At 41.4% G+C, this 10,560-nt stretch overlaps 1 protein-coding gene across 1 annotated transcript in view; it reads right to left on the bottom strand.

The window, feature by feature from the left end:
• Positions 1-2,677, bottom strand: part of stox1 (storkhead box 1) — a 57,992-nt gene extending 55,315 nt beyond the window's left edge. Inside the window, exon 1 of the mRNA XM_038960688.1 lies at positions 1,985-2,677. Within this exon, the coding sequence (XP_038816616.1) occupies positions 1,985-2,309 (325 nt within the window). The 5' untranslated portion in view covers positions 2,310-2,677. The remainder of the gene's footprint in view (positions 1-1,984) is intronic.
• Positions 2,678-10,560: the final 7,883 nt, after the last annotated feature.

Here is a 10,560-nt window from a genome sequence, read left to right on the forward strand (position 1 = left end):
CTTGACATACAGACTGAAATGGGGAACAGCTCTGAAGCACACACACACTGCTGACCTGTGACCTGCCTCCTTACCATGTGTCCAAGGCCAACAAAGCAGGCTGTATTGAAAGTGACTATACTTTTGTGTGTGGGTGTCTGTTTTGGACCTGCATGCTGCATAAACCTTGTTTCAAATCTCTCAATTCAATTCAAGGGCTTTATTGGCATGGGAAACATATGTTTTCTCTCTCTCTCTCTCTCTCTCTCTCTCTCTAGTATCTTCTGAGCTTACCATAATTAGGTGTAAAATCCACACAGAGCTGTCATTTACACCTACTAGAACCAGTCTTCTCTGACATTGTACAAGCCATGAGATCATGTTGTCATAGATACGGTATGGATGTTCAAAACACCATGCACAATATAGCTGCCTGAAAAGGATCAAATGATAGCTTTCTGAAACTCATATAAGGGCTTTTTGAATATTGACAAATTGCAAATAAGTACAAAATTAGATTTCAACACCTGTTGTTCATTTAATTTGGCTACCTAGTTAGTTTTTACACCAATGTGCACACTGTCCACAAAATGAGGTGGAGACTGAGCTGCACTTCCTGATCTCCTGCCAAATGTATGACCATATTAGAGACACATATTTCCCTCAGATCACACAGTCTCACAAAGAATTCGAAAACAAATCCGATTTTGATAAACTCCCATATCTACTGGGTGAAATACCACAGTGTGCCATCACAGCAGCAAGATTTATGACCTGTTGCCACAAGAAAATGTCAACCAGTGAAGAACAAACACCATTGTAAATACAACCCATATTTGTTTATTTATTTTCTATTTTGTACTTATTATTACAACACTGTATATAGCCATAATATGACATTTGAAATGTCTTTATTCTTTTGAAACTTTTGTGAGTAATGTTAACTGTTCATTTCTGAATGTTTATTTCACTTTTGTTTATTATCTATTTCGATTTCTTTGGCAATGTAAACATGTGTTTCCCATGCCAATAAAGCCCCGTTGAAATGAATTGAGCAGAAGAAGAAGAGAGAGGTCTAATTGTGGTTGTATTGAGGTTTGTAAACAGGCTTTGCCAAACAGACAGAATGTGTCAACACAGTCAAAAATATGTGTAAGACCACCAGGCAAATGTTTGAGCAAGCCAATGTTTATTGGACATCGCCTCTGAAGCTTTGTGACAGAGCCAATAGATAGTTTACCAAGGCCTGCATTTCAAAGCTTTGACTTCTACACCAATCACCACATGAATGAAACAGGCAGGGTATAGTAGACCTAGACTTGAACATCCTCTAGCACTGAAGACAACATTCTCTTTTTGTTGGATAATGTTATATCACAAACAAATGATATGGTAGGCCAGGCCTATTTCTTATCATGTTAATAGACCTACTGAGTAATATACATCTAAATACAGTATTGAGGACCAATAGCCTAACTGCATCATATAATATAGAATATAATAAAATGACCTTAGGCTATCTTTTCTACAGGGACTATGAGCAATACATGCTCAATCTCAATGTTGCTCTTCAAGTGTCCAATGCAATAAGCTTTTTTTTTTTAAGTATAAATTCTTCAGGAACATGGCAAGAAAAAAAGGCTGACCCGAAGACAGGATCAGATCACATGTCATTGACATTTTCTCAGGCTTTTATTTTCATTATCTTACACATTTTCTCTCTCGAAGCTGCTAAGTGCTGTGTAAACAAAGCATTTCCCAAAGAGTCCCTAGAAATTCTGGTGAATGGGGACTCAAGTCCATACTTAACAATACTTAAACCCATTATGAGGTTAGATAATTTTCTCATGAAATAAAATCCTAATTTATTGTGCGCCAAGATGGCAATGGGCATTCCATTTTTTATTGTTGCACGGGCAGCATGTTTTCTCAGACATGTCAATAAAAATAAACACATTAAAACAACTATAAATAGTGACGTTAGAATAATCATTCGTGTACATACCTACTGCTTTGATGACAAACCCTTTGGGTGACCTCAGCGCTCGGCGCATCCAAGCTTCCCTCAGCACCTCTAGGTTGTTGGCATTCCCATGGACGAACAACACCAAATTCTCCATCCATCCTTGAAAGTAAACTTCAGCTATAGCTTTCACAAGTCTTTTATTCCAAAAACTGCGCAGATTTTGCGCTTTAAAATCGGCAAAAATCTCCTGCCCGCTTGCAGCCTTGTATTTCTCTCCACCCGTGGCTCTCGAGCTCTCCTCGTCCTTGCCGAAGACGAGCGCGAGCGAGGCGGTCGACAGTTGGACGACCCGTTGTTGTGACATTTTCGTTATGTCGGATTTGCGCGATTCCAGGTGAGAAATATCATGCTACAGACACTATCAAAAATTGAAGCTCTTCTTCCAACTCGTAAAGTGATGCTATTCCCCCATACTCTCATTGGAACGCTAGAATTTGTAAAACATTCCGACAGTGGCTGTGAGCTGTGCCTGTAATTTAGCAGAGCGCAGACTGGGAGTTTCTCCTGCTTCCAAGGTAACCAGTGGTGACACTGGCAGAGGAGGCGGAGGGATGCTGATAATCAGCTAGTTGTGACAGGGCCAGTGGCGACCCGTCATTCAAGGCAGGCCCCACATATTTAGCATTAATATTTTGGCATTAATAGGTGTCACATATCAGTTTGCAAACAATGTAAAAAATATATATATATCACTGAGTTAATAAAGCCGCATACAAACATGGTCTCTTTTTTGTTTTCTTGAGTAAGGCAGCTCCAAAATGCAGGTGTTTCAGTCTAGCTCAGTGCTTTCTGTGGTCGTAGGGCAAGCCAGCAGAAAATACAGAGCGTTGCGCTGTGATTGGCTCAGTGTTCTGTCACTCATGGGGACACTACGTCACCGCCAAGTCTACGGGTAGAGCTAGAAAATTCTAGACCCTTGGTTGCTGCCATAGAGTTACATTAGAAGTGCCCATCCAAGAAGGCTCAAGGTCACTGTCCACAGATAAAATGACTTCAAATCACATATCTACAGTAGCTTTGATTGGACATCATACTTTCAAAATCTTAGCTAGCAGTCATCATCATGAATCATGTGGACAATATACTGGCAAATCCTTTTTAATCCTTGTCATATGAAGATAAATAATGAAGAGAAATTATAGATAAAACGTATCGGTGCTCATCGGCCATTGGACATAAACATTACATAACAAGTTAGAAATCGCAAATTCAACAATGAGTGGTTTGGAAGGAATCAGTGACAGTGGCTAACTGCAAGCAAAGCAATCACTAGCCTGCTATATAGTGGAGTGGCTGTGTGGTCCCAACTCTGGGATTAAGGGGCTATTTTCCAAGTTTAAAATTATAAACATTCAACATTGGCCATGCTGTCAATGAAGCATGATTTGTGCCGTGCTCAAAACATCTTAACTCGGAACTGCAAAATCTGACTTCAGTGAGATCCAGACAACTGGGACATTTTGAACGGTCATCCAACTCGGAATTGTAAATTCGGCCTCTTTCTAGAGCTACGACCTGAAGATCAATGACGTCATCATGATTCAACCTTGTTTTTTTCTGAGTTCCCAGTTGTTTTGAAAGCACCATAAATCCAAAGAATGCCAGACTATGATGACAAAATTTGGCCACGAAGTACCGCAGGGCCACCTTCCTGTTCAAGTGAGCACAGCACAACAAGGTGAGTCCAAAAATGTCTTGTATGCTGCTGCATAAATGATGTAATATGCCAGGGAGATATGTATACCATATCTAAGAAAGTAATACTAAGTGTATGTTGTGTAAGCTGTTAGTAGCCCATGTGCGTCACCCTAATAATATTGTCTATTTACCCCTCTTAATATGGCCTACTGTTCTGACTTGGTGGTGCACATGAAGCCTAGAGAAATGTAATTATCGAATATTGTAAGAGCTTTCATTGTCTGCTTATATGCCCCCTTTATTTATCCTAAAGTTCTGACTTGTGTACAGGGAGAACACTGTAAGAACGGCCCATGTTTTGAGTTCTGTCGCTGTACATTTCAAAAGTGCTGAACAAATAGATATATTGACTAGGTCCGTCCTAGCTTGCTCATTAATGTCTTAATCGAAATTACAGATTTCCTCTTATCCGCCGGTCGGCCCCTTATGCCATAGTTTGTACATCTCAATTGTCAGTAGAAACCACATTAGTTTAAGCAAGTCAGCCATATCAGCTATGTTTTTTTAAAAGGCAGTAAATGACGCTGAATGAACTGTTTCGCTGCCAGACAAGGCTCCGCTGATAGCCAGCTGTAGCAGTGGTAAGATGTTGGGACTCTGCTGTTGGGACAGCTTTATGTAGGCCCTAACAGTTTGTCACCGTTATAGTGCAATTAATGTATTGTTTAGTGTTGTGACATGCATCCCACTTTTTATTTTTCCCCCACCAAGATGTACATGCTAAAATCGCCAATGGACAGGGCCAATAAAATGAGTCTCAGGTTGGCTATTGAATAGGCCCTTGCTATCCAGGATCCTTGGGAGTTGGGACATCCCTACCTCATTGAAGTTAAAATGGTTAAAGTAAGGGTTAGGGTAGGGTTTAGGGGCAAGGATGTCCCAAGGATCGACTATATCACTATCCCTATTGAATAGCCATTCAACTGGAACCTGACAGACAGTTGTGAATCTCAACTGTTACCTATAGGCCTAATACGGTCACATTGCCATTCAAGCATAACAATGTGCGTATAATGCGTGGCTATTCTTATATGCCAACAGCACTCAAACCCAATTAAACTTGCCATGTTGTATATAATAAACCATTTAATTATTTAACACGTATTACATAATAACACATGTAGACTATGTCTATTTAAATAGGGCTGGTATCAAAATTATATTCTGGATGACATTGAAATACACATGGAGTCAATATCCAACAGTTTTTAGTTGGTATGTAGAAATTAGACAGGCCTAGCCATTTCATTCTGTAGGCTCCATAATTATATTGTGAATGTAAGACTTTATGCAAGAAAAAATATGTGCAAATGCCCTTGCTCACAGAAAACACAAGACAGATATTGTTTGTTCAGTATACATCAGTAGTAGCAGGTTAGGGTTTGGAATCAGACCAGCTCCAAAGTTCCTGTTCAAGGTTTTTCTTATAAATGCTTCCTACGTCAGAAAAGTACACGGGATAGCTCATAGAGCCAGGTTTGAAAGCAACTTTTGTTGAGGGCTAGGTCTTTTAAATGAGGGCACCTCTTTCCTCTCTCACTAGACTGCGTTGCTCTCGGTTACTTCTTCGAATAGCCAAATAACTTGATGCCAATAAGAACATTTTAGCAAAAGGGTGCCATAGGTCTCTAGTTGTGGTACATGGAATTGACATGCAATGCCACAGGAAAAACATACACTCGAACACTGGCTTGAAAGAAGGTTTGGTAACCAGTAACAACTGCCCTTTATAGGTAGGTAGCTACAACGAGAACCATTCCCTCCCATATGCTTTTACTACAGACACCTCATTACACCAGGCTTTTCTCCAGCCTTAACAGTCAGAACCACAGACAGACAGACAGACAGACAGCTCATATATCATAGTCTCAGAGAGCCCCTCAGGTCTATAGTTTCAGGGGCACTCAGAGCCCTGTACAAGTCGAGGGGCCACCCTGACTCCTTGTGGTATTAAGCCCAGTGCTTGAACAGGATATTGCGTTTCCTCTGTACATGAAAATAATACATCACCCAGACTACATGATGAATCATGTGCTGTGTTTAACCGGTGGTGGAGGAAGGGGAGAGGGGAGGGGAGAGAAGAGGGGAAGTCTGTTATTCACTTGGTATTGACATGGTTAGATGTAATTACAAAGTAATTACCTAATGAGAAGGGGAGGGGTCTGTTATTCATTTGGTATTGACATGGTTAGATGTAATTACAAAGTAATTACCTAATGAGAAGGGGAGGGGTCTGTTATTCTTTTGGTATTGACATGGTTAGATGTAATTACAAAGTAATTACCTAATGAGAAGGGGAGGGGTCGGTTATTCATTTGGTATTGACATGGTTAGATGTAATTACAAAGTAATTACCTAATGAGAAGGGGAGGGGTCGGTTATTCATTTGGTATTGACATGGTTAGATGTAATTACAAAGTAATTACCTAATGAGAAGGGGAGGGGTCTGTTATTCATTTGGTATTGACATGGTTAGATGTAATTACAAAGTAATTACCTAATGATTACCCTTTTATTTCTAAAATAAAAGGGACTTCTAAAAACAAGTAGAATTACCATTTGGTAACAGATAGTTACCAATTACCCTGAATTATTTGAAGTAACTAATTCACTGCTACCAAATCATTTTAGAAAACAGCATGTAAATACCAGCTGAATAGGAATGTTAATTGAAACCATATTTTCCCCTCAATCATTAACCCATGATTCAGTATCTGAAATGCTTCTCTGGCTGACCCAGTATGAAACATAAACACTTTCTTTGCATTGAACTGACATAATGTGTTTTTCTTAGTTTTTTACAAAAATATCACCAATGTCCATCCAATTCAATAGAATCCCTGATGGACAATTATTGTGTAGCGTGAAAAATATGTTCATGTTGAATTCCCTGATAAAGATAGTTGGCAGAGTGTGGGTAACTTTGTGGGAAGGTAACAATGGTAGTTGGAAGCCCCTCCTGATTCTTATTTAGAAGTACCGGTGGAACTGATTATCAACGCATACTTCAAGTTACTATAATTATATGAAATACTACATGGGTGCGTGCGTCATTATGTGTGCGCGCGTCAGTGTGTGTGCATGTGCGTGCGTCAGTGTGTGTGCATGTGCGTGCGCCAGTGTGTGTGCATGTGCGTGTGTGAATCTGAAACAATTTCGCCTGAGGCAGTGCCAGTTGTCTCTCCAGGTTTGTGCATGTCAGATATCCCAGATTATATTATAGCCTACTGTATGTTTTCAACCAGATATGTCAATGAAGTGAATGTTTAACCACAATGTCTGAATTTCCCCCTGCATGCCAATACGTCGGTTACCACTACAGCGGCTCTGGCTTTGGGAAAGATTCGGACTAAACCCCAGAAAGGCTTTCCCGAATCCCCTAACCCGATTCATTCCAAAACCACAGCAGGACTCAACACATATGGAACTACCTCCCACAAAACCATAGCAATATGGAGACACTCAATTGCGAGTTAAGCTGAAATGGTACCCAGAGCATTGATTTTGGCCAGAGATACTTGAGTCCATAGAAAAGTAGAGCACTACATAGGAAATAGGGAGCCATTTGGCACACTGTCAACCTATTTATTGTTAATTGGACTCCTTCATTCCAAATCTCTTCATTGCTGGTTGGGTTGTCTCAATATGAATCAGGATTGACCCAGCCCTTGTCGTGCGCAGTGACCTGGATAGAAGGGAGCTGTCAGAATCGGAATGTTGGAGTTAATTGGAAGGGGCCATAGAAGAGAGAGGTCAGGCCAGAAGAGGTCAGGGTGAGGATTAGAATGTCTGGTGTGAGCAATCCATTCTCCTGCCTGCCAGAGACCACGATAGACAGCAGGATATGTCTGTCTGTGGGGCTGGAGTTTTTCCTGGTCAGGACACATGGTCAGTGTCCCTTGACTCTGTCTTTCCCTTCACAACCAGTCAGAACAGAGATTCCAAATGCATTTAATACACCTAGATATTTACAGAACATGATTAACATGAGACCACAGGCATATACCTTTGTAATAGTGACCAGATAATAACACCCTATAGTGGCCTATATCCTTCCAGATGGGTCCTATACATGTGTAGACGTACTCCCTGTGGAGAAAATGACCTGGAATTCATGGTCTTTACAGGCTGGACACAACACTGCAAGGCTGGTGGGGTATCAGTAATGTATACAGTTTATTGTTTTAATGTAAGAAACGTTGTTAGTCATCGCCACATACATCAGACAGAGTTGACTGGATTATTACGTAGAATCGTCCCTCAATTAGTATAGAAAAGTCTTTCACATTCACGTCATACTAAAGTCGTTTCATTACGCCTTTGCATTTCCAGTCTTCTTCATATAGAATATTGGATTCCATATTTCAGTGTTTAGACTTTTGTCTGATGTATCAGCATGAGGAGAGGTGGTCTCCCAACCCACAGGCATTCTCTATTCTTATTACTGTTCTATTCTAATTACTGTTCTATTCTTATTACTGTTCTATTCTTATTTCTTATGAAAGGTTACTCCTCCAGCCCACTCCCTCTGCTACCAAGATCAAAGCAGCCTGGACCTGGTTCCTATTCAATCCTAACGGTGTGTATTGATGTTCATAAGACAGAAACAAGAGCATGCCCGAGTGATTTAGCAGGGAAAAAATCTATGCACTTCCTAATTCAAGTCTGGATGAGGCTTTGTTTCATTTTATCACACACACACACACAAGGTGCAGACAGCCACAGACAGGTCGTAAAACTTGATTGCTGAAGTCAGATCCTAAATTGGGTCTTGTTTTAATAACTTGTGGATAGGAGAAGGTTTCCAAAACAGCACTTAACTCTCAGAGCATTATGTTCTCCCTGCTTTTAGATTCTCCAGGGTGGTTTTTACACATCAAAGAAAATACATGGGGATATATGGCCCATTGAGGAAATCAATCTCACTGAAAAATCTATTTCAGCCAAGACTCATTAAGAAAAGGAATGTGATGGTCGCGTCGATGCATGTGTGTTGAGGGATTTGTGTGTTTGTGTATGTGTGTGCGTGAGAAAGGAAGATTCAGGAAGGTCCATACTGAGCAGAAGGCAAGAAGCCAGGAATTCTCTTAGAACTGTTGAGTTGACAACGTTCCCTGAGAAAAGCTACAAACTTCCAGTCAGATTCCCGTCAGTATTCCCAACGATCTGTACAGTCACTCACCTAAAGGGCCATACCATCTCCGACTCCTATGCACACAGCTCACACACAGCTCAGAGCCTAGTGCGAGGTGTCCACAGCTCAGAGCCTAGTGCGAGGTGTCCACAGGTGGGTGGGTCTCCTTTCTCTCATTGCCATGGGCAGTAGTGTGCACTGAAACCATCCACGTGGACAGAAACCAACATTGTGGATCTCACAGCACAGGTGCACTGTCAGGTGGTGCAGTGCATACAATAAAATGTGATTTCACAATGTCTAGTTACTCAGCGTTATCAAGTTGTCCTCTGGTAGTCTGTACTGTGCTACAGTACTCAATCAAATGTATTTCATAACGTACTTTTTACATCAGCAGTTGTCACAAGCTGCTTATACAGAAACACAGCCTAAAACCCCAAACAGCAAGCAATGCAGATAAAGAAGCACAGGGGATAGGAAAAACTCCCTAGAAAGGCAGGAACCTAGGAAGAAACCTAGAGAGGAACCAGGCTCCGACGGGTGGCCAGTCTAGTCGAAAGGGTTTTAACGATACACTGATTCTTTGGATTAGTGACATAAAGCAGAACAGGAGGATTCAATATGTGGAATCACAGTGATATGGTAACATTCACATGTGGTCCTTCTGACAATGTGTACTGGGAAAGAAAACATTTTATACATTTTTTATAAATATACATCTGTCTCAGTATGACTGAAACCTGAAGACATCTGAGTGATTGGCTAACTACACAAACATGAGCTGGGAATCAGCCCTGAGTAGATCTGTTCTCCATTACCTGCCATCTGCATCACCTGTCACCGTGTTAACACAGGGCTGACTGCAGAGCCTTAACTACATTACAGCCCAGGTCTAAATGACTGTTACAGGCTTTTGGTTTTTCCATTTATATTTCAAGGTTGGACTTTTAGCACGTTAGCAGAGTAGGGCGCACCGACTGGTGTCACCTCATTAGTCAGTATGTGTTACACCTCTGCTGGCTTGTCCATCTCGTTAGTCGGAAGGTGTTTTACCTGTGCTGGCCCAGGTGATATTTAAGAGTGGCTGGCCCAGTGCTTCAGTTGTCTTGAGAGATGTGGAGGGCCAACAGTTTTAGTTGGCTCTCCCTATTTGATTTCTAGAAAAACATCCATCTCATCTTCCCGTTTTGCTCTGCCTTTTTGGTTTGCTTCCTGTCTAAGTTTGGTGTGGGTTTTTCTTTTGTTTGCCTCTTAGTAGGCACTCATGGTGGGTGTCTTTCAGGGTACAGTTATTATTGCAAGTCAACTTTCAGTAGACACCCACATGAGTGTCTTTCAGAACCCCTCCTAAAACCCCACCTGTTTCGTTTTAGTTGTTGTCAGTGACTCTTTGTTAGTTCCCCCTTATGTTTGAGCGAAATGTTTCTTGCTGGGGAACGTAACAATGACCAAGGCTTTTAAAACCGGAGCCTGAAAACTGCTGTGGCAGAGCGACATCAAACATCAGCCACATGAGGTTCATTAAGGGACAAATACACACACACGTCCTGACACACACACCATGATCGGCAGAGAAGAGAACCTTCCCACTTTTCCCAGTGACCCCTGCACCAAGGTGAACTGAAGCATACAGGAAATACCTCGCTGCGACTTTCTGGTTCGGGTTTAGAGCCTTACACGTCAATGTCGGAGACGGGGAAGGACAGGGGACGAAGGAGAGAGA

This window comes from Salvelinus namaycush, chromosome 22 (genome assembly GCF_016432855.1).
Source record: "Salvelinus namaycush isolate Seneca chromosome 22, SaNama_1.0, whole genome shotgun sequence".
NCBI classification, from domain to species: Eukaryota; Metazoa; Chordata; class Actinopteri; order Salmoniformes; family Salmonidae; genus Salvelinus; species Salvelinus namaycush.